Source organism: Piliocolobus tephrosceles, chromosome 10, assembly GCF_002776525.5.
Source record: "Piliocolobus tephrosceles isolate RC106 chromosome 10, ASM277652v3, whole genome shotgun sequence".
In the NCBI taxonomy this organism is placed as follows: domain Eukaryota; kingdom Metazoa; phylum Chordata; class Mammalia; order Primates; family Cercopithecidae; genus Piliocolobus; species Piliocolobus tephrosceles.
The window spans coordinates 54197650-54221491 of record NC_045443.1 but is presented as its reverse complement, the minus strand read 5'-3'; the positions used below and the strand labels follow the sequence as shown (position 1 = coordinate 54221491).

Below are 23842 nucleotides of genomic sequence, written 5' to 3'. Positions count from 1 at the left end.
AAACTCCAAAAGCTGGAATGAGAGAGATTCACAAACCAGATGTGCTCTTGCAGGGAGGGGATGGGGGATGGGGCAAGTGAAAGGAAGAGGAGGGACCAGGCCCCTATCCCACAGCAGCACCAGGAGAGGGGGCCACATCTACTGAGGGCCTGGCCAGCACAAGGACTGCAGAGAGATACGTGAAAGAACTTCCTGTCAGGGCTGATGTTGAAGGCCCCAGGAATCTGGAGTGAGAAGGCTAAGGCCTGTCTTTGATTTCCTTCAGTGGGAGAGGGAAGAAAGAAACAAATAAACGACTTTGGGGCAGTCTACACAGCCAAGGGAAGCCTCACTCAGAGCTGAGAGGGAGCTGTGATGGGAGGGGTAGGACACTTATCATCTGCTTAGAGGGAAAGCCAACCCCACTCCCCTCAGCAGAGCCTTCTGTGTCTGAATCCAGCACCCAGAAAACCCACCTTTGTGGCCTGCAGTTTAGATGAGAGAACAACATCGCGCTAAGGTCAGAAGCAACTAAGGCCTTCCTGCCTCCTGGCCCGCATGAGAGAACCTGGCGGTCTCCATGACCGATAGGAGCTAACCCTTTCACCTTGCTAACCACCAGCCACTGATTGGAAATACAGTAACTATTAACTCACTTTGTTCCTACAACCCTGTGAGGTGGGTGCCCTTGCAACCCCCATCTCACACATGAGGACGCTGAGGCACAGAGTGACGGTAATTGAGCAGGTGGTTTCCTCATTGGCCATGGAATGGAGCCAGGTTAAGAAAGGAAACCAGGCCAGGCACGGTGGCTTACGCCTGTAATCCCAGTACTTTGGGAGGCCAAGGCGGGCAGACCACGAGGTCAGAAGATCGAGATCATTCTGGCTAACGCGGTGAAACCCCGTCTCTACTAAAAATACAAAAAATTAGCTGGGCGTGGTGGCGGGCGCCTGTAGTCCCAGCTACTTGGGAGGCTGAGGCAGGTGAACCAGGGAGGTGGAGCTTGCAGTGAACTGAGATCGCACCACTGCACTCCAGCCTGGCAACAGAGAGAGAAAGAGAAAGAAAGGAAAAGAAAGGGAGGGAGGGAGGAAGGAAGGAAGGAAGGAAGGAAGGAAGGAAGGAAGGAAGGGAGGAAACCAGCTGGGCGCAGTGGCTCCCGCCTGTAGTACCAGTACTTTGGGAGGTGGAGGCGGAGATGGGCAGATCACTTGAGATCAGGAGTTCGAGATCAGCCTGGGCAACATGGTGAAACCCCGTCTCTACTAAAAATACAAAAATTAGTGGGAGGCAGAGGTTGCGGTGAGCAGATATCGTGCCATTGCACTCCAGCCTGGGTGATGGAGCGAGATTCTGTCTCAAAAACAAAACAAAACAAAAACAAAAAACAAGGAAGGGAAATTGCAGGGAGCACGCTGTCGTTCTCTGGCCCTGGCAGTGGGGAGAGGATTATGAGGGGTGGCCTTCAGGGCTCCTCAGAGAGGAGGGGAGGGCACAGAGGAGACAGAGAGGAGCAAGAATGGGGCAGAGGAAGGGGAAGACAGGCAGGAGAAGAAGGAGGAGAGAACTAGAGAGGAAGGAGAGAGAGCGAGTTTGGAGGAAGAACACCAGGACACAGGGGCCGTCTGTTCTCAGCTTTGCCTGAAGATGAATGTGACTGCCATGCTAACTTGGCCAACACCCTGCCCCACCCCCCCAAACCCAGGCACCCAGCCCAGCCATGGCCCCCAGGGCCACCAAACTGGAGCCAGGGCAGGAGGTGTAGAGTTGGGTGTGCGTCCAGACACAACACAGACCCCACTGCCCTGCTTGAGCCTTGGCTGTCATCCTCTATCCCATTCTGGGACCTTAGGGGTGGGGAAGTGGGGTGAGAATTCCTGGCCAGAGAAGGTGACAGCGAAGTCCCACCCTGAAGGAGTCTTCTCCAGAGGAGGGGAACCCATCCTTTGATACCCCTTGAGGGAGCGAGGGCGAGGGCGAGGAAGAGAGCTAAGACCTTAGAGGTGCTTCTTAAAGGACAAGGAGACTCAGGGACTGCAAAAGCATGACGGGGACCCTTGGGGCCCTTTTTAAGAGTGGACGCAGCAGAAGGAGAGATAGGCTCCCCTCTGAGATAGGTGAGAGGGGGGTTTTCGAAAGGGAACAACATGATACAGCTAAGGGAACAGAGTTGGGGGAGGATGCTCAAGGGGGCGGGGACAGAGCCTGCAGGATCATTAATTTTCTTTTTTTTTTTTTTTTTTTGAGACGGAGTCTTGCTCTATCGCCCAGGCTGGAGTGCAGTGGCCGGATCTCAGCTCACTGCAAGCTCTGCCTCCCGGGTTCCCGCTATTCTCCTGCCTCAGCCTCCGGAGTAGCTGGGACTACAGGCGCCCGCCACCTCGCCCGGCTAGTTTTTTTTTTGTATTTTTAGTAGAGACGGGGTTTCACTGTGTTAGCCAGGATGGTCTCGATCTCCTGACCTCGTGATCCACCCGTCTCGGCCTCCCAAAGTGCTGGGATTACAGGCTTGAGCCACCGCGCCCGGCCAGGAATCTGAATTTTCAACCCTATGGGGGTGGGGCAGCAAGGGCCTCCCAAACCCAAACCGAGAGGTTTTCATTGAATTTTATGTATTTTGGGTGTTGCCCGGTGGCTCCTTCCTGAGGCTCAGACACATTTTTGTCATTCCTGAGTCTGGGCCTCTGCTTTGCGGCCTGGACAGACAGACAGACAGGGTGTCTTGGACAGCCAGGGGAGGGGAAGGGTCTCCGCTTCCATTCTGAGTCAATATTGACGCAGCAGGACATTAGCCTGACCCGTGACCTCCCCCACCAGCTTTTCCTTTCCCCACAAATAAAAGCCAGACCCCCAGAAGGCCTCCAGAGGTCACTGTATCACTCACCAGGCATTTCTGAGCCTCGCCTCTTTCTCCCCTCACCCCAGCCACACACGGCTTATGCTCACCAGAGTAAAAGCTCCAAGCTCTTGACTCACTCCTTACATCTTTCTCCAGTTCTTAGGCTCCTGGTTAGGAGGAAGTTCTGCCAGAAGTCTAACCTCCCTCCTTCCTTCTGAAATACCTCCTTTCTCCCTCCTAGCCCACAAAGGGTATCGAGTTCTATTCTTCCAGAAACATTCTCTCCAAAACCCATTTCCCAAATTATTGGAGGGGGAAGAAGAAAGAGGAAGTCGGAGGAAAGTGGAGAGGAAACTTTTGGTGCTGAACTGGACACTGGGTCTGGCCAGGAAGGGGGAAAAATAGCCAAAACAGAGGGGAGGGAGCTAGGGGGTAAGTGGGAAAGCCCCGAGAGACTCTTGCTCCCAAGAAGCTTTTGGGATATCAAGAGGCCTAGACGTGGGTAAATGGAGATAGGCAGAGAAAAATAAGACAAGTTACAGAGACGCAGAAAGAAGGGCAGATAATGTCACAAAGTTTGGCAGTAAGAGATGAACCGAGAGGGTGAGAGACAGAGAGTTTCTAAAAAGCCAAGACAGTGAGAGACAGACAAAAGACAGACAGACAGGCAGAAAAGGGGGCTCAGTCTAGAAATTGCCAAAGCGATGACACAGTTGTCCTGGGATGAACCCAGAGAATGACTACCCCATTGGGCCTAGGGTAGGGTGGGAGCAAGATCTGTCCTAGCTTGGGGAGATAGAGTGTCGTCCCTAGGCAGTGCCCGATGCAAGGGAGACCCAGAATAGGGACCACTACCACCCCTGGAGTCAGAAGGGTAGAAAGGAGGAAGGAAAATGGAGCTCTTCAGTAAGGGAAGCTAAGGCCTGCGGGGAGAGGCTCTCATCTCCCTTGGGGGAGCAAGAGGGACCACCCTCCACATACACCCCTCACCTCTTTCCCAGGGAGGGTTTATATTGGTGCCTGAGGCCATCGCACCGGAAACACTCCAAAGCCAACTGCTTCCTTCTCCAAACAATGCAGGATCCTGCTAACCAGGCTGAAATCTGGGACAGAAGGGGGAGGCAGGTTCTCTACCGCTCAAACCCAGCACCACCAAGTCAGGGGCCTTCCCACAGTACCATTCAACTGCACCCAGATGCCCCAAGAGCAATAAGCCCACACTCAGAGCTGGAGGACCTGAAAGGTGGAGAGTCTAAGGAGCAAGGAGGACCCTGAGAAGAGAGTACTGGGAGGGAATAAAACTAGGCTTTGGGGTTCTGATGTGCAAGGGCTCACACTGCAGCAGGAGGAGAGAGAGTTAGACTTGAGTAAGGAAGGGCTTCCCAAAAGGTAAGGAAGGGGTTTTGAAGAATGGGGGCATCTGGACAGGAACTGACTCTGGCCAGAACCTGGGCTGTCATCCTTTGGGAGGCTCAGTGATGGAAGGGTGGTTGAGGGTTAAAAAAAAAAAAAAAAAAAAATGGAGAAAATGAAGAGAGGAGAGAGAACAAGAGAACAAGATTGGAAGAAAAAGATGTCTAGTGAAGCAGCCCTAAACATCAAAATATCCCTCCAACCCCAAAATGAATTTCTTACACATTCTTGCTTTAAAAGACAGCGAGGCAAAGGGAGACGTTTAGGATGTGAGTCTGATCAGGGAGAAAGGAGTTTGGAACTTTCTCTCAGGGATCCAGGACGCTAACACCCCAGCTTCATAACTCACTTCCACTGTACCTACTCTAGTAACTGGTAATATGCTGGCTCAAGGGGGTGGGTGGAGAAAGGTCAGGAAAAAGGGAGGGAGGAAGTCAGCCTTATTCTGTGAGCTGTATCTGTCTGGGGGTACCCTCCCCACTAGAAAATGTTCCCCAATCTCAGCAGGGCCCTCAGTAGTCCCTCTTCCCATTCTCCACCCCATCTTTCTCCAATCTCTCCAGCAGCAGGTACACTCAATTTTGTCACTAGTGGGGAGTGATGTTACTCCCCAAAGGGCAGGGGACCCCAGAGGCAGATTCAGGCATAGAAGAGAAAGTAGAAGAGGTAGGAAAGCCCCTAGGATTGCTGCCCTGGAGAGAAAGCAGCAAGGCTGTGATAGCAGGAGGAAGATTACATACTAAGTCAGGTGAGCTGGGTCATTTTCATTCTCTGGAAAGTAAACAAGAAAGTTCAGTGTTGATGGACCCCGAGGCAAGAGGGCAGGGGTTAGGGATAAGGGATCCCCTAGGCTGCCTCTGGATGGAGTTGAACTTACATTTCTATGCAATTCTCCTTTCTCACCACCCTGTACCCAAGAGCTGATTATTTATATTCCCACTCCCAAGGCAGAACCACTGGTGTGTATTTCGGGAGGGGTCCTCTCCTGGAGTTTCAGATAGTTTGATCTGAGCTGGAGATACAGAGGGGGTATGAGTGAACATTTTAAGAAAGGGTAGGGAGATAGTTAAGGAGAACATGTCCAGTCTCTCTCTTCCACTAACTTGGTGTGGCAAATAGAACTCCTTTAGGGCCCTGGGAGTGACACTATCTGGGGTCCCTTCCTGACCTTTCTTGCTCTCCACAGAAACCCTCTTGCTTCTGCCTAACTCTAGCCACCCTCCTTCATGGGGCGCCTGATGGGTCTCTCTCTCTCAATTTCTTTTTCTATTCCTCTCAGAAGCGGCTGCAACTCCAATCTCCCTGCCTCAGTTTCCCTTCTCACCTCACAGGGCTGAAAACAAGAGAAAAACACATGATAATGACAGGAGTTATGCGCAGATAATGACTGGCTGTGCGATGTCTGGAGGATATTCAGGCAAAGCTCCTCTCCTACTCCGGGCCAGATAATTGGTGGGGTGGGGGTGGGGGGTAGACAGTCCCCAAGATGGCACAACTGAGGGCCACTAAATATGTTTTTTGGGGGCACAGCTGCTTCCTGACCCTGTAAGTCTCCTCCCCCAATTGAAGCAAGTTAGGGAGAGGGAGGGAGATAATCTGGTTTGAGAAAAACTTTCCCAATCCCACTCTGGCAAGACAGAGGAGGGGGTGTATGATGGTATTGGGCCCAGTTTTGTCTTTGGATGAGAGAGCTAAGATGACAGGAAGGGATGAGATCCCACCCCGTCTCAAATCAGGGACCTAGCCCAGCCCAACCCCATGACCCCAGCTTAATGCTTAAAGCTTGGGCAAGACTTGAACCAGTGACTCACAAGTAAGAGAAAAAAACAGCTGACAAGAAAAGGGAAGAGAGGCACCCCATTTCCCCAAAAGGACGCAGTTCTAGCCTAAGCCTAACTCTGCAATATACAAAATGTGTGTATATGGGATTTTGGGCTTGGAGGGGTGCAGGGAATAAACACATTTACTAAAGGAGTGTGGGGGCACAGCCATAATCCCCATCCAACCTCCAACTCCCCTTCCAATCCAATTGTGATGAAGCCAGAAGTCAGGGAGAAGGCAGCCTCCCCCACCCTCCTACCCCAGCATTCCAGGCCATTCTCCAGTCCCCTTCCCCAATGATGACATCTGACGTTTTTTCATCTCAAAGCTCCCAGGAATTAAGAAGGAATATTCAAAGTCACATAGTATGGCGAGCTCCCCCTCTCTGCCCCCCAACACAGCCCTACCCCAGGCCACTGACAGAGGCCCTGAGAGGGGGAAGAGCCCACTTCAGCACCCAGGCCTCCAGCCGGGGCTCTGGGGTCGATTTCACGCCCAAGCAGGGGGCCCTCCCTCTCCCCATCCACAGCCTTCCCGGGCCTGCCTGCCCTGTTCCCAGCAGGGTACCCCTGGCCTGGCTCCCCCTTCGAGCTACAGAGGTCACTGCAAAAAGCCCCCCCACCCCACCCCCACCCCCTTTTGCAGCCGAACATTGCAAATCCGGATTCCTTCACAATTCAGATGGGGGGTGGGGGGGTTGGAGGATGTAGGGGAGGCGGAGGCCCTCCCCGAACAGACATAGGAAAAGAAGGCCTCTCCTCCCCAGGATCAGAAAAATGGGGATCCCTCTTCTCTGCACCCAGGCCTCTGGTCTTTGTTTGTGCTGGGGGGCCCCGGAAGCATCATTTGCCCAGGGCCCCCATCCCCCAAATCGGACCCCCATCCCCGCCCCCAGTCGGGCCGCTGCTGTGTCAGCTGGACTGGGATAACAAAAGGCACCCCCTCCCGCGTCTCCCTTCCCCATCCGTATGCAGGAGTGGGGGCTGGGGAGAGGGTGCCCCCAGGGGTCCAAGGGGGACGCGGAATCTCACTCACCGTCGATAGCGGCCGCAACCAGAGCTGAGAGCAGGGGCAGGAGCAGGAGCAACGGCGGGGTCAGCATGGTGTGGGCTGATGCAAGCAGCAGCCCCTTCCCCTCTGGTCCTGCTACTTCTCTCCTTCACCCCCCCAATTGGGGGGTCCCCCTTTTCCTCCTTTCCCCCTCCTCCTTCTCTATTCTTATTCTTTCCTTCGGCAAAGCGCACCAGGGGCGTGGGTGAAGAGGTAGAGTTCCGAGCCCCTTGGGGAGGGCCTGCTGACGGGGGTGCACCCCCTGCCCCCAAATCCAAACCCTTCACCCCACCCCCCCGCTTCACTCCTCGCTGCTCTTTCCCCCTCCCCGGGCGAAGCTCACAGCCCCATCTCGGAGCCGCCTCCGGCTGCAAAAATGCACAATTGGGAGGAGGCGGGCAGGGGGGGTGGGGGGCGTGGACCGGGTAGGGGAGCCTTTGAAGGGGGCTTGATGGAGCTCTGGGGGTTCCCCTCGTTTCCGCCTCCTCAGTGCATGGGCCTGGAGCTCGCACCGCTGTTCCCCGGACTGAAGTGCCGAGGAGGGGGCTGATGGGGGAGAGGGAGGGGACGGGTAGAGGAGGGAGGGAGGGAAGGGGCGGGGAAAGAAAAAAGGTTGGTGGGGGGGGAGAAAGAGCTACGCGGCAATCCAGTGAGTGCGCATGCGCCGGTTTGACGCGCTGCCCGGGGGAGGGGGACGCGGACCCGCGACAGGGTTCGGAGTTCTGGAAAGCGGTCCGAGAGTGGGGGTCCCGGGGACTCGCTAGCTAGTTTGGGGCCTGGGGCTCCCTCTCCCCTGGCTGGGCCCTCATTCCTGGTGCTCCAGAGAGCTGAAGGGGCCGAGGGTGGGATTGGGCAGTGGGCGGAGAGCTGAGCGGCTCCCCTTTGAAACTCAGTGTCATACTCTAGATTTCAGGCTCCCTCCGGGGGCGTCCGGGACTCGGTGGTCTGGGCCGAGGCCCGATTTTCTAGGGGAACCCTGAAGGTGCCTCCTCTGCCCGGGGTGGGGACAGGGGCAGCCAGTCCGCGGGGAAGGTGCAGGGAATGGCTGAGCTTTGATTTGGAGACTTTGGAAGACCGGACTGGGATTGGGGCCTGCGGAGGAGGGGGCGGGGTGGGGGAGGGACCGAGAGGACCCGCCCCCACCTTGCTCCCGGGCTCGGAGTAAACAGGGACACCCGCGGGGACACGCCGGAGCTTGTCCGCCCGCGTGGGACTCGGGGATGGAGCCCACCTTAGTACCCGCCCACCCTGCTCGCCCAGCCCTGGGCACGGGAGGGGCAGGCCCTGGTTTAGAGGGAGGTGAGTCACCAGCGGGTGGGGTTGAGGAAGGGCCACCCCCTTTCGCCCAAGAAGTCGGGGCTCATTTATTTTTCTGCTTTTTCTTTTTTTAAAAAAATACCTTCTGACTGGCTTGCCATCAAGTCAGGGTTCTAGATTCCTAGAGCCAGGATTTGGAATAAGATGAGGGACTCTGGACCTTCATTTCCAGGCCTCGGGTTCCAAGAAGGTGTCTGCTGAGTGCCGGACCTTTGTCCCCAGGCTCAGCCCACACGGGAATGATACTTTGCAGAAGGCAGGCGCCGGGCGGTTCCCAGGGGCCAGTGAACGGGCTTCTGGCCACTGCCCCCTTCTGGGCGGCGTTTTATGGCTGTTCCCTTAGTGTCTGACTTTCTGGGTGTCTGCATATTAGAGTTCAAGGAGCCAGGCAGACGACGTCGGCTGCCAAAAATTGACGCTGGAGAGGAGGGACGATTCCCCCTTTTACGTTCTAGTCACGGAAAGATCCCCACTCCAGTCTGTCCTCGGCAGAAACAGGAGCAGCACAAAGGACTTGTCTCCTAATGACAGTGATCTCAACCTTTAGCTTCTTCCAGCCGGCTTTGCTCAGCGCCCTGGCCACCTGCCTTTTAGTCTCCGGGGCTAGAAACCTCAGACTTTTTGCCAACTCAAGGGGGCTTTTCCTTCCTATATCCAATCTTGCCAGCCTATGCTCCAGGCTTGTCGTTTTTTTTCTTTGAAATATATCTCAGATTTCCTCTATTTCCACTGCCGGAGAGTTGCTCCAGGCAAGAATAGGGTCTTATTTCTCCTTTTATCCAGCTCCCATAGCCCAACACAGTGTGAGACGCACTGTGGGGACTCACCAAATGCCTACGAGGTTCCTCCCAGGGCCCCTCCCAGTATTGGGATTCAAGTGAAATCAGGTTGAAACAGACTTTGGATAGCTTGACAGCTTTGAAAGGAAAATGGTATCTGGAGCAACCACATGTAGCCTGAGAGGGCTTGAAGGGGCTTTCCTCCCTCCCCTACCCATCTGTCAGGTGAATCTTCCAATGCTCCCCCTGTGTCTCTTCCTTGCTGGGGAACCTCTAGTGGGTGTCTATAGACCAGAGTCAAATGTGAACTCCTCTTCAGTCATGGTCGTCCAAAACCTGGCCTCAGTCGGCATGCACTTCTCACTTGCAACCTCCCATCCCCTGCTATATCCTGAATGTGAATGTGTATTAACTTTATATTGTTAAAAAAAAGTAATACCTAGTGGTTTAAAAAAGTAGAGGAAGGTACAAAGTAAAAGGAAACTTGATGCTCTCCACACCCCCATTTTTCAGCTGCACCCTTAGAGTAACTTCTATTAACAGTTCTTCAGATCTCCCCTACCAGCAGAGTTTCCCCCCCCCTCCCCCGACACCCTGCCGCCAGAGTCTTGCCCTGTTGCCCAGGTTGGAGTGCAGTGGCCTTATCTCGGCTCACTACAACCTCTGCGTCCCGGGTTTGGCGATTCTCCTGCCTTGGCCTCCCGAGTAGCTGGGATTACAGGCACACTCCACTATGCCCAGCTAATGTTTTTGTATTTTTGGTAGAGACGGGATTTCACCATGTTGGCCAGGCTGTTCTCGAACTCCTGACCACGTGATCTCCCCTCCTCAGGCTCCCAGAGTGCTGGGATTACAGGCGTGAGCCACCGTGCCCAGCCAGGAGAGTTTTTAAAACAGTAACATACAGGCCAGGTGTGGTGGCTCACGCCTGCAATCCCAACACTTTGGGAGGCCAAGGCAGGCGGATCACTTTTCAGGAGTTCGAGACCAGACTGACCAACATGGCGGAAACCCATCTCTACTAAATATACAAAAATGAACCAGATATGGTGACGCATACCTGAAATCCCAGCTACTGGGGAGGCTGAGGCACGAGAATCGCTTGAACCCGGGAGGCGGAGGTTGCGGTGAGCCGAGATCGTGCCACTGCACTCCAGCCTGGGCAACAGAGGGAGACCCTGTCTCAAATAAATAAATAAATAAATAGATAAATGAATAAATAAAATAGTAACATACAAATATAAGTGAATATCCTTTAAAACCACAAAGGAACTCGTATGATATATACTGTTATGTAACTTGCCTTTTTTCCAATTAACTTAGCTTGATCCCTTTCCACATTGCATGAACGCATTTAGCTTACCCTTTTATCTTGGCTACTTGGAATCTCCTTGCTTGGATGCTCCACAGTTTGTTGGGATTGTTGGGCACTTGGGTTATTTCCAGCAGGTGAACTGCTCAGGGTATGTCTGTAAGGTGAGAGAATGCGTATTTATGTCTTTTTTTTTTTTGAGACGGAGTTGCACTCTTGTTGCCCAGGCTGGAGTGCAGTGGCATGATCTCGGCTCACTGCAACCTCTGCCTCCCAGGTTCAAATGATTCTCCTGCCTCAGCCTCCCGAGTAGTTGAGATTACAGGCGCCTGTCACCTGTTAGGACTAGAATTGCCTTCCCTGGAACAGGATGTGACTTCAAGTGTCTTCTTCCCTCTATTTCTCCTATAGCATTCATTGTTTGATCCTTTCTGCCTCAGCGTCTTCTCTTCCTCCCCACATCTGTTCTTAAGAGGCATTTTCAAATTCTTGGGTTGGGATTATAACCAAAATAGTAGGGAATCATGGAGGAATTCTCTGCAATTCATGATTGATACCTGGAATAGTGATGAGGGCAAAGAAGCTAGTGTAGGGAAAGGGTATCTCCTTTTTTAGGTCACTCAGCAAATTACAAAATACTCCCTTTTCTAAGTATAACAGGGCCTGGGCTGGGGCATTAATTGGGCAGCTCTGGAACCGAATGTCAAGCCAGAGGCTAGCACCACCTAGTGGTCAGTTAAGGAAGTGTGCGTAGGAAGGGTGTTTCGGAAAAGTCTGAGGGCAGGCAGAGAGAGGGAGAAGGACCAGTATTTATTGAGCACTTACCATGTCCTAGGCCCACGCAGTGGACTTTATTTACAGTATCAGCTCACTTAAGTCTACCTTTTGTCATGGGTGTTAATTCCAGTGTGTATAAGAAAATAGAATGTTCTGAGAGAGTAAGGAATCTGCACCAGATAATGGTGCAGATCCAAGCCCAGATTTCATTCACTTAATAAAAATATTAGGTACCTCATATAAGCAAGTACATTGCTAGGCACTAGGGATAAGAGACGGAAACACACAGTCTCAGCCTTCAAGAGCTTGCAGGTTAGCTGGGTGCTCAACAAGTGACAGACAATGACAACACAGTCAGTATCTTAACACCCGTGATGAAGGCATGCACAGAAGGGCATGGGAACCCAGGAAGGATACCTCTTCCAGGCAAGGTGGTCAAGAGAGAAAGCAGCAGGTGATGCCAAGCTAAATGTTGAATGAGAGGAAGAAAATGACGACCGATAACGAAAAGAAAGGGTGTTTTAGGCTGGATGGTAGGCAAAGGCATTGGAGGCATGAGAAGTTTAAAATATGTGAAGAACATCAAATATGGTATGATAGCTGAAGTTTAAGGTACTTTGAGGGGAGGATGATAGATGAAGTATCAGAAAGCCTAATGACAAAGCGTGATGTTAGCCACAGTAAGGACTTAGAATTTTTTTCTAAAAGTAGTGTAGAGCCAGTTGAGAAATTGGTGAAGTCCTTAATGCATGAGCGATAGAGCTGGAGAGGAGGAGGATTCAGAAACAATTAAAAAGTAGGATCTAGTATACTAACCAGTTAACTGTATAGGCCTGAAGATAGTGACAGAGAAATCTGAGTCTAGAAAATTTGGCTCACATTAGAATCACCTGGAGAGTTTTTAAAAATCCCAGTGCTGTGGTGGCATGCATCTGTAGGTCCAGCTACTCAGGAGACTAAGGTGGGAGGATGGCTTGAGCTCAGGAGGTTGAGGCTGCAGTGAACCATGATCATGCCACTGCACTCCAGCCTGCGTAACAGAGTGCAACCCTGTCTCAAAAAGAAAAATAAATGTATCAATGCTGGAGGATTTATGCTACTTGATTTCAAGACTTGTAAGCGACAGTAATCAAGACTATGTGGTGCTAGCATGAGAATTGATAAACAGATCCATGAAACATAATAGAGAACCAGAAATAGACTCACAATCATTTGATTTTTTAAATAAAAATTATATATGCATTTATTATTTTATAATGTTACTTTTATACAGTTTTATCTTGGAATTGTTATTTTTCATTTGATTAGTTTTCTATGCATCTATCATTTTCCCCAAATATCTCAACATAATTTTTAAAAATCAGATGGTTGTTCAATTTCTTATTGCAATTCCTTCGTGTTTACCATCCCTCCACCCTGCTCATCCCTATCTCACCCTGTGCAACTTCTGCATTCTTGCTTCAATGTCGACTAGGCACAGCCTTCGTTTTTCTTTTTAAGACAGAGTTTTGCTCTTGTTGCCCAGGCTGGAGTGCAGTGGTATGATCACAGCTCACTGCAGCCTCAACCTCCCAGGCTTAAACTATTCTCCCCGGTCAACTTCCTGAGTAGCTGGGACTACAGGCACATGCCACCATGCCTGGCTTCAGCATCCATTCTTAAATTCCTCTTCACCATTGATCTGGAATTTTACTCGGAGCTGGAACCTGTCTGAGACCAGACTATTGGAAGTCTCTTACTGCTGGAGGATGGTATCGCTGGGAAAGCCCCACTCCCAGACCCAGGAATGCAGGATCCATCTCAGTGCAACTGTTCTCAGCTCTCTACTTGTCTGGGGTACCACACTTCTCAACTGGATTCTGTACTTCTCATAAAGGTATTTTGATCAGCAAATTGTTAAATCTGTGTTTCTGCAAGGGGATGAGAGGTGGGACTTCCCATTGCACCAACTTGCTGACCCCACTGTAAAGGTCATTTGATTTTGACAAAGATGTCAAAGCCAGCCAGTGGAGAAAGGAATGTCTCTTCAATAAATAGTTCTGGAACAACTTCACATCTATATGGGAGAAATAAATGAACCTTGACCCTTACCTCCCACCATATGCAAAAAATTAATTCAAGATTGATTACAGGCCGGGCCCGGTGGCTCACACCTGTAATCCCAACACTTTGGGAGGCTGAAGTGGGCAAATCACCTGAAGTCAGAAGTTCAAGACCAGCCTGGCTAACATGGTGAAACTCTGTTTCTACTAAAAATACAAACCTTAACAGGCCAGGCATGGTGGCTCACACCTGTAATCTTAGCACTTTGGGAGGCCAAGGTGGGTGGATCATCCGAGCTCAGGAGTTCAAGACCAGCCTGGCCAACATGGCAAAACCGTGTCTCTACTAAAAATACAAAAATTAGCTGGGCGTGGTGGTGCATGCCCGTAATCACAGCTACTCAGGAGGCTGAGGCAGGAGAATCGCTTGAACCTGGGAGGCGAAGGTTGCAGTGAGCTGAGATCACACCAGTGCACTCCAGCCTGAGTGACAGAGCAAGACTCTGTCTCAAAAAAAATAAATTAATTTAAAAACATAGGCTGGGCATGATGGCTCACGCCTGTTATCCTAGCACTTTGGGAGGCCGAGGTGGGCAGATCACAAGGTCAGAAATCGAGACCATCCTGGCTAACATGGTGAAACCCCGTCTCTACTAAAAATACAAAAAATTAGCTGGGCATGGTGGCGGGCACCTGTAGTCCCAGTTACTCAGGAGGCTGAGACAGGAGAATGGCGTGAACCCGGAAGGCGGAGCTTACAGTGAGCCAAGATCACACCACTGCACTCCAGCCTGGGTGTCAAAACGAGACTCCTTCTCAAAAATAAATAAATAGAATAAAATACAAATACAAAAATTAGCTGGGTGTGGTGGTGGGCGCCTGTAATCCCAGCTACTCAAGAGGCTGAGGCAGGAGAATTGCTTGAACCCAGGAGGTGGAGGGCGGAGTGAGCCGAGATCACACCACTGCACTCCAGCCTGGGTAACAGAGCGAGACTCCGTCTAAAAAAAAAAGATTGATTATAGACCTAAACCACAAATGCTAAAATCATAAAGCTTTTAGGCAAAAACACAGAATATCTTCATAACTTGGAGGAAAGCAATCCCTTCTTAAGCTATAGAAAGCAATAACATAAAATAAATTTCTTGATAAGTGAAACATCAAAATAGAAAACTTTTTTTTTTTTTTTTGAGACGGAGTCTTGCTCTGTCGCCCGGGCTGGAGTGCAGTGGCCGGATCTCAGCTCACTGCAAGCTCCACCTCCCGGGTTCAGCCATTCTCCTGCCTCAGCCTCCCTCAAAATAGAAAACTTTTGCTCGTCAAAAGACATCATTATGGTGCAGTCCCAGCACTTGGGGGGCCTGATGTAGAAGGACTGCTTGAGGCCAGGAGTTTGAGACCAGCCTGGCCAACAAAGCTAGACTCTGTCACTACAAAAAATTTTTAAAATGAGCTGAGTGTGGTGGTGTGCACCTGTAGTCCCAGCTACTCCAGATCCTGAGAAAAGACGATTGCCTGAGCCCAGGAGTTAGAGGCTACAGCGAGTTATGATTGTGCCACTGCACTCCAGCCTGAGTGACAGAGTGAGACCCTGACTAAAAAAAAAAAAAAAAAAAAAAAAGATGTTTTTATGAACGTGAGTAAGTCAAATAGATAGACAAAACATTGATCTGAGAAGGGACAAAGGAATGTGAGATATATTAAAAATTCCTATAGCATAGTAATAAAATGACAATCCAATGAATGGACAATAAGCATATGAAAGGTACTTGAGGCCAGGTGCCGTGGCTCACGCTTGTAATCCCAGCACTTTGGGAGGCTGAGGTGGGTGGATCACCTGAGGTCAGGAGTTCGAGACCAGCCTGGCCAACATGGCAAAACCACGTCTCTACTAAAAATACAAAAATTAGCTGGGCGTGGTGGTGGGCGCCTGTAATCCCAGCTACTTGGGAGGTTGAGGCAGGAGAATCACTTGAACCCAGGAGGCGGAGGTTGCAGTGAGTTGAGATTGTGCCATTGCACTCCAACCTGGGCAATGAGAGCAAAACTCCATCTCAAAATAATAAAAAATAATAATAATAAAATAAAAAATGATCTAGATATGGAGATGCATTCCTGTAGTCCTAGCTACTCAAGAGGCTGAGGCAGGAGGATTGCTTGAGCCTAGAAGGTTGAGGCTGCAGTGAGCAGTGATTGTGCCACTGTGCTCCAGCCTGGGCAACAGAGTGAGACCCTATCTCAAAAATAAAAAGAAAAAAGAAAAAGAAAAGAACTCAATATCTTTAGTTATTAAGAAAATGCAAATTGGCCAGGCACAGTGGCTCACGCCTGTAATCCCAGCACTTTGGGAGGCCGAGGCGGGCAGATCACGAGTTCAGGAGATTGAGACCATCCTGGCAAACATGGTGAAACCCTGTCTCTACTAAAAATACAAAAAAATTAGCCGTGCGTGGTGGCAGGCGCCTGTAATCCTAGCTTCTTGGGAGGCTGAGGCAGGAGAATGGCGTGAACCCGGGAGGCAGAGCTTGCAGTGAGCGGAGATCGCACCAATGCACTCCAGACTGGGTGACAGAGCCAGACTCCGTCTCAAAAAAAAAAAAAAAAAAAGAAAATGCGAATTATGCCAGGCACGGTGGCTCACGCCTGTAATCCCAGCACTTTGGGAGGCTGAGGTGGACAGATCACGAGGTCAGGAGATCGAGACCATCCTGACTAACACAGTGAAACCCTGTCTTTGCTAAAATTACAAAAAATTAGCCGGGCGTGGTGGCAGGTGCCTGTAGTCCCAGCTACTCGGGAGGCTGAGGCAGGAGAATGGTGTGAACTCAGGAGGCGGAGCTTGCAGTGAGCCAAGATGGTGCCACTGCACTCCAGCCTGGGTGACAGAGTGAGACTACGGTCTCAAAAAAAAAAAAAGGCAAATTATAACCACAGTATGATACCTCTCCATACTCACCAAAATGATTAAACTTTAAAAAACTGACAATACCAAATGTTAGTGGGAATACAGAGCAACTGGAACTCTCATACATCATTAGTGGGAATGTAAAGTATACTATCAATTTGGAACAATATGTAGCAGTTTCTCATAAAACTACACATACACCTACCCTATGACTCAGCAATTCTATTCCCAGTTATTTATCCGAGAGAAATGAAAGCATATGTTCACACACAGAGTTGAACATAGAATATTCATAGCAGTTTTCTTCACAGTAGCCAAAAGCTGGCTATAGCTCAGGTATCCTTCATTTGAAAAAGGATAAACAAACTGTGGTATAGATCCACCATGGGACACTGCTCAGCAACAAAAATGAAAGAACTATGGATACATGCAGCAACATGGATGAACCTCAAAACATGTTGCTGAAAAGAAACCAGACATAAAAGTACATCCTACATTACTCCGCTTTAAAAAAAAATCAGAACAGTAGCTTTCCCTGTGGGTTGGGGTGAGGGTAATGATCCACATCTTGATAGAAGTTTGGGTGCCACAAAGCAACCACCTGGTAGGGCAGAGATTTGAACACATGTGGTCTGCCAGCGGCCATGGTTTTAATCACCATACTATGTAGCCTTGCCCAGGCTATGGAGTCTCAAATGTGGACGAGATCACACAGAAAAAGTATCCCGTGAAGACAGGAGACTGAGAGGAAGGACCCGGAGAGGTAGGCCAAAGACCAAGAAAGGAATCATGAAAAGTAGTTGTGGGAGAACTTACTCAAGAATGGCTAACAGTGTTGAGTACTGCTGAGAGGTCCAGCAAGAGAGAGACAGGAATGTGCCATCATTCAAGGCCCCTAGGAGGGTGTATGTGACATAGGCCAGGACAGTTTCATGACTGGTGGGTGCAGCAGCCAGCTGGCAGTGTAATGAGGAGGTAAGGAAGAGAAGACTGAATATGAGTAACTTTCCCAAGATGCTTGGCTGCACAGGTTAAGGGAGAGAGGCAAGACAGTAATTAAAGAGCTGAGATTTCCTCGCAGAGGCACAATCCTGACCACAGCTGACTCCATCCAGAGCTGCTTGACTTTGCCCATTCACCAGGATGGCTACTTTGTCCTTCTGTGAAGTAAAGGTCCCTTCACCACAGTAAGCCTGTGACAGCCTGAGGGCTCCGTTTGAAGCCTTGAGATCAGCTGACTCCACCATTGCTCACATCCTGTCATCCTTGGCAGGACTTGATGGGCATCCATCCTTCTCCACTCAGCCCAGTCCTTCCTCTTCCTAACACTGTTATACTGCTCTCCACCCCTCTTCTTGCTTGAAGCCTGGAGCCACCCCTGGCTCACATTATCCTTGCCCCTCTTGACTTGTCTGGAACCTGATCCTTCCTTGAGAACATTCTTCCTTTAATGAGGTATCACTTACTCTCTCAAGTGTATAGGGCGGGTGGTAGTGGGAGGACAGGCAGGCAGCTCACCTCGGAGTCTCTGTTTCCTATGGCCATGTGGCTTCACCATGGCCTTAGTTAGGGATGCATTTAACAGCAAGTAATGGAAGACCCAATTAAAGCAGGCTGAACAATGAGGAGTTTTATAGCAGGTCCAGGGCTGGTTGATTCATCAGGGGTTTTCCACTTCTTCACACTCATACTTTATCCTCATTGGTTGGTGGTATCTCCCCTCCCAGTTGCAACATGGTTGCAGCTATTCCAATCCTAAAAGGGAGCATGGCACTGAAGAAGAACAAAACTTTTCCCAGAAGCCCCCTAAGTCCTATTGACCAGGATTGGGTCACTGGCCAAGGGAATAGAAATACTGTGATTGGCTAGGCCAACTGGATTCATCTCCTGAATATATAGGAGGGGGACACCTGTGTGAAATCCAGACTTGCTAGCAAGAGAGAAAAGCTTGGCTGCTGAATAGGCACTGCCAGTGCTTGCCTCAATAGTCATATCAAATTCCTCTTCCTTTAAGAACCAGCTATTTCACCTTCCACTGGGATATGCAACATAGGGTTTAAGGGCAGCAGTTCTGGTGCCAAACCAAATGGATTCGAATCCCAGCTCTCTCACTTTAACCTTGAGCAAGTTGCTGAACTTTCCATGCCACAGTTTCCTCATTTGTAAAATGAGGGTTACCAGCACTATCCAATAGAATTTTCTGTGATGATGGAAATGCCCCAAGTCTGTTCTAATATAGTAGCCACAAGTCATACATGGCTATTGCACATTTGAAATATGGCTGATATATCAGAGGCATTGAATTTTAAAATTGAAATAGCCACAAGTGATTAGTAGCTACTGTATTGGGCATGTAGTTCTAGCTCATATTATTATTGTAGGATAAAAAGTACAGTGCTTCAATTTTAGAGTAAGAATTGAAGCAACACATAAAGTCCCACTAAGTGTTACTTATTATTTTTGCTGTTATCCACTGATGTCCTGGTCACTTTACTCTGTGAAGGTTTTGTTTATTTAATTTTTATTTTTTTGAGACAGGCTCTCACTCTGTTGCCCAGGCTGGAGTGCAGTGGTGCGATTATGGCTCACTGCAGCCTTGACATCCTGGGCTTAGGAATCCTCCCACCTTAGCCTCCCCAATGGCTGGAACTACAGGCACACACCACCATGCCAGGCTAATTTTTGTATTTTTTCTAGAGGCAGCAGTTCACCATGTTGCCCAGGCTGGTCTCAAACTCCTGGCCTCAAGCAATCTGCCCACCTCAGCCTCCCAGAGTGCTGGGATTACAGGCATGAGCCTGGCCTTCTGTGAAGACTTTAGCAGCCGACTGTCTTCCTGTCCACCTCAGGTTTTCCACAAACCCAGATGGTTTCAGTGCTCATGCAGGTAGTCCAGCCAACACCCTGGCCTCTTGGTTCCTTGTTCTCTTTGACGCCAATGACTTACCTCTGTGTTGCTGTAGCCACTCACTCTCATAGCCACCACCTTTACCACACCCTTGCAGGAGAGCTGGACTGAAATCTCACTCCCTAGATTCTGACCACAACATCTTACCCTTACAGTTCTTTCTTTCCCTTGCCTCCAAGAAGCCTGGTCTTTAAGTCTGTTGAGACTTCCAGTTTCTTGCCTTTCTTTCCTTTGACACTGGCCCCTTGTGTCTTTACTTTTCTTCCTAGTCTCCATTCCAGAGTGCTTCACCTCTGCTCTTCAACTGTATTGTCTCCCTCTCTGTTGTTATTAACCTTCTGAATGGATCTCCTTGCTTCAGGACTTATCTTTTAAATCCACCCTCCACATTGCAGCTGGGCTGATCCCTCTACTAAATCTTATCATATGACCCACCTGTCTAAGTTTTCTAATGTTCCCCATTGCCCGCTACTACCCGTTCCCGAAGGTACCATGCTCCCACAGGTATCCGTGCCTTTGCATATACTAAACCTTCTTCCTGCCTCAATGCTCTCCTTGGTCTTTGCCTGAATAATTCCTATGTCCCTTCAAGATTCATTTCAGGCTGGGCACGGTGGCTCATGGCTATAATCCCAACATTTTGGGAGGTCGAGGCAGGAGGATCACTTGAGTTCAGGAGTTCAAGAGCCTGGACAACATATTGAGACCCTGTTCTATGAGAGAGAGAGAGAGAGAGAGAGAGCGAATTCAGACATGCTTTATGCCGAAAGGATATAGCTGTCATAACTACAGAGCAGGAGGGTGGAGATTTGGGGAATCAAGGGGATAATAAATGGAACAGGTGCCTGAAGAGGCAGAAGGGAGGTGTTTCCTAATTAAATGATGAGTTGGTATGAAGATGGATGGAAACTTGGGGAGAACAGTGAAGGCTTGGGAGATAGAGTTGGCTAGGGGCCCTCAGCAGCGTTCCACAATTCTTTTGTGACCTCCTCCTCATTTCCCTCATCCTCCACAAATCACGGGCCACTATTCAGTGTTCTTGAACTGTCTTGTCTGTGACATGTGTTGAGCTCCAGCAATCAATCCATCAATCAGTTTAGTCCTTATATAGGAGACTATGTGTAAAACATTTAGCCCAGAACCAAGTACACAGGAGACACTCAGTTAATTGTAGCCCTTGGTATCTTTACCAGCAAGAATGCATGTTGTCTTTTCTAGCTGCTGCACAGCAGTGTGTACAGTATGATTTGAGTCCTTGCCTTCCTTGAACTTGTGTTATTGTTGAGGAAGAAAGATGTACCCACAAAATAATTAAAAAGCAATACAAAGGAACATGTAGTGGCCACCAGTATCCAAATTGTGCTTCTATTATTATTATTATTATTATTATTATTATTATTGAGACAGACCCTCACTCTGTCACTGAAGTGCAGTGGTGTGATCCTGGCTCACTGTAACCCCCAGCTCCTGGGTTTAAACAATTCTCGTGCCTCAACCTCCCAAGTAGCTGGGACTACAGGACAGTGCCACCATGCCTGGTTAATTTTTGTATTTTTAGTAGAGACAGGGTTTCACCATGCTGGCCAGGCTGATCTCGAACTCCTTACCTTAGGTGATCCACCCACTTTGGCCTCCCAAAGTGCTGGGATTGCTTTTTTTTTTATATACAACCAGCACTAAAAAGTATGTTTTACATCATGACTTAGAATTCAGATACATATAGAGCGGGCAGTGGTGGCTCATGGCTGTAATCCCAGCACTTTGGGAGGGCGAGGTGGGTGGATCACCTGAGGCCAGGAGTTCAAGACCAGCCTGACCAATATGGTGTCTCTACTAAAAATATAAAAATTAGCTGGGTGTCGTGGCATGCACCTGTAGTCCCAGCTACCGGGGAGGCTGAGACAGGAGAATTGCTTGAACCTGGGAGGCGGAAGTTGCCGTGAGCTGAGATCACGCCACTGTACTCCAGCCCGGGCAACAGAAGGAGACTCCATCTCAAATAAAAAAAAAAAAAAAAAGAATTCAGATACATATATAAAGCTGAAACAAAAGTTTAATTAAACAATACTTATCCTTACTTCACATGATGCCTTCTGATATTTTCTGTACTGTTCTATTCTACTTCAGTTTTATTTTTAATTTTATTCACTTTTTTATTTTTATTTTTTATTTTTTGAGATGGAGTCTTGCTCTGTTGCCCAGGATGGAGTGCAGTGGTGTGATCTCAGTTCACTGCACCCTCTGCCTCTTGGGTTCCAGTGATTCTCCTGCCTCAGCCTCCCAGGTAGCTGGGATTACAGGCACGTGCCACTGTGCCCGGTTAATTTTTTGTGTTTTTTAGTAGAGACGAGGCTTCATCATGTTGGCCAGGCTGGTCTCGAACTCCTGACCTCAGGTGATCCACCCACCTCGGCCTCCCAAAGTGCTAGGATTACAGGCATGAGCTGCTGCGCCTGGCCTTTACTTCAGTTTTAAAGAGTGATAGTCAAGACACTGTTGTTTTTTTTTATGTTTTGGTTTTTAATTTTGTTTTAAATTTTTTTCATAGACATGGGATGTTGCTATGTTGCCCAGGCTGGTCTCGAACTCCTGGCCTTCAGCAATCCTCCTGCCTCAGCCTCCCAGAGTATTGAGATTACAGGTGTGAGCCCTTGTGCCTGGTCAAGATGCTGTTATGGGCTGAGTTGCGTTCCTCAAAAATTCTCTTGAAGTCCTAATCCCAAGTACCTCAGGATGTGACCTTATTTTGAAGGACCCACTTATAGGGTCTTTACAGAGGTAATTAAGTTAAAATGAGGCCATTAGGGTGGTGTTTAATGCAATATGACTGGTATCCTTGAAAGAAGGGGAAACTTGGAGGCTGACTTGCATACAAAGAGAATACTGTGTGAATGTGAAAATGGCTATCTACAAACCAAGGAGGGAGGCCTGGAACACAGCCTTCCTTCACATCCCTGAGAAGAAATCAATCAATCCTGCTCATGTTAACCTTGATCTTGGACTTCTAGCCTCCAGCATCTTGAGAGTTTTCTGTTAAGTCATACAATTTGTAGTACTTTGTTACAGCAGCCCTAGCAAACTGATACACTCACCAAATTGATTTTGTGGCTCACTATTGGGTTGTAAAATTGATTTTGTGACTCACTATTGGGTTGTAACCGGCTGTACACAGATGTGAAGTTATTTTTTCCTTATGCTTTCTCTTGTGCAATCTTTTGTGTGTGTGTGTGTGTGACAGAGTCTCGTTCTGTCACCAGGCTGGAGTGCGGTGGCATGATCTCGGCTCACTACAATCTCTGCCTCCCAGGTTGAAGTGATTTCCCTGCCTCAGCCTCCTGAGTAGCTGGGACTATAGGCATGCACCACCACGCCCGACTAATTTTTTGTATTTTTAGTAGAGACAGGGTTTCACCATGTTGACCAGGATGGTCTCAATCTCCTGACCTTGTGATCTGCCTGCCTCAGCCTCCCAAAGTGCTGGGATTACAGGCATGAGCCTCTCTTGTGCAATCTTTACCACCACTCAATGGGATGGCAGGGCCCAGGGGAGGGTGATACAGTCACCCTCACAGTCATGCAGGTGCAGATGTCATTAATGAAAGTCTGACAGACCCTGCAATTGTACAAACTGAAGATGAGTATCTCCTTAAATTTCACACTCTAGGCACTTTACCCTAGCCTAGACTCTGTTGAAGTAGGTATGACTATTATTCTCATTTGAGGGATTGACACCTGATTGAGAACCTCCTAAATGGAATCAGACCCAAGCCAGATTTGCCTCTAAGCTCTGTTTTTTTTCCCCCTTACATCACAGTGTTCCCATTGGTATAATCAGTTAGAGAGGGAGACAATAAATACCATTTTTCTAACAGTACTTGCTCCTTTCCTTCCTACCCCTTAAAAGAAGCCAAAGTCAGAGAACACATTTACTCTTTTCCCTCCTGCTACCCAAGTCTTTGGGGACTTGTAGCTCTGACACCCCTAGATGGTGAAACCTGGCTTCACCTACTGTCTGTGGATGTCTGCAGGCAGAGTGGGCACCTGGAAGCACATACAAAGCACGTGTGCCGTGAACACGTATGTGCACACCCCTTGATCCTAGCATGGCTTGTTGGACAAGCCAATGGACAGAGTCCCTGCCTGCTACCTCCAGCCGTGCCTCCCTTCTCTTCCATTCACTGCCCTGCAGACACAGCGGACACATATGCACACACACTCTCAATAGGATTATTTTGGCAGTAATATGACCCCCAAATCTGGGGACTTCTATGTAGGATGGAGACCCTTCGCCTTTCCTCATACCTGGTTTATTAGGAACCATAAAAATAGTGCCTGACAGTTACTGTGTGTCAGTCACTGTTCTAAGCCTTCAGATGTATTACTGTATTTGATTCTCACAACATTATGGGTTAAGACTTGTTTGCTCCACTTTACAGATGACGAGAATGAATCACAGAGTAAATTGCCCAGGGTTGTGTGGTTAGCAGCATTAGCAGGATTTGAACCCAAGCAGCCTGTATGCACAGTCCAGTCTCTTAACTGCTATATGCTGCTATGTTCAAACCCTCTGCTGCCTGGCTGGATCCACACACATGCACTCATGCACAGACCTGCGGGGTACCAAGGGATGGAGTGGGAAGAGCTGGTTCTGGAAATCAGTTCAGGCACCAGGGGGCAGCATAGGCCTAGCTTTGGCC

At 49.2% G+C, this 23842-nt stretch overlaps 1 protein-coding gene across 2 annotated transcripts in view; it reads right to left on the bottom strand.

Moving 5' to 3' along the window:
- LRP1 (LDL receptor related protein 1) overlaps positions 1-7714 on the bottom strand; it is an 86026-nt gene extending 78312 nt beyond the window's left edge. The window contains exon 1 of one of the 2 annotated variants that reach the window (XR_002731375.2): positions 7091-7714. Coding sequence is in view for 1 of the 2 variants with exons in the window: in XM_023210723.3 (XP_023066491.1) it covers positions 7091-7157 (67 nt within the window). In the remaining variant the exon portion in view is untranslated. The remainder of the gene's footprint in view (positions 1-7090) is intronic. The other variant, XM_023210723.3, reaches the window with a different exon arrangement.
- Between the last annotated feature and the right edge of the window lie 16128 nt (positions 7715-23842).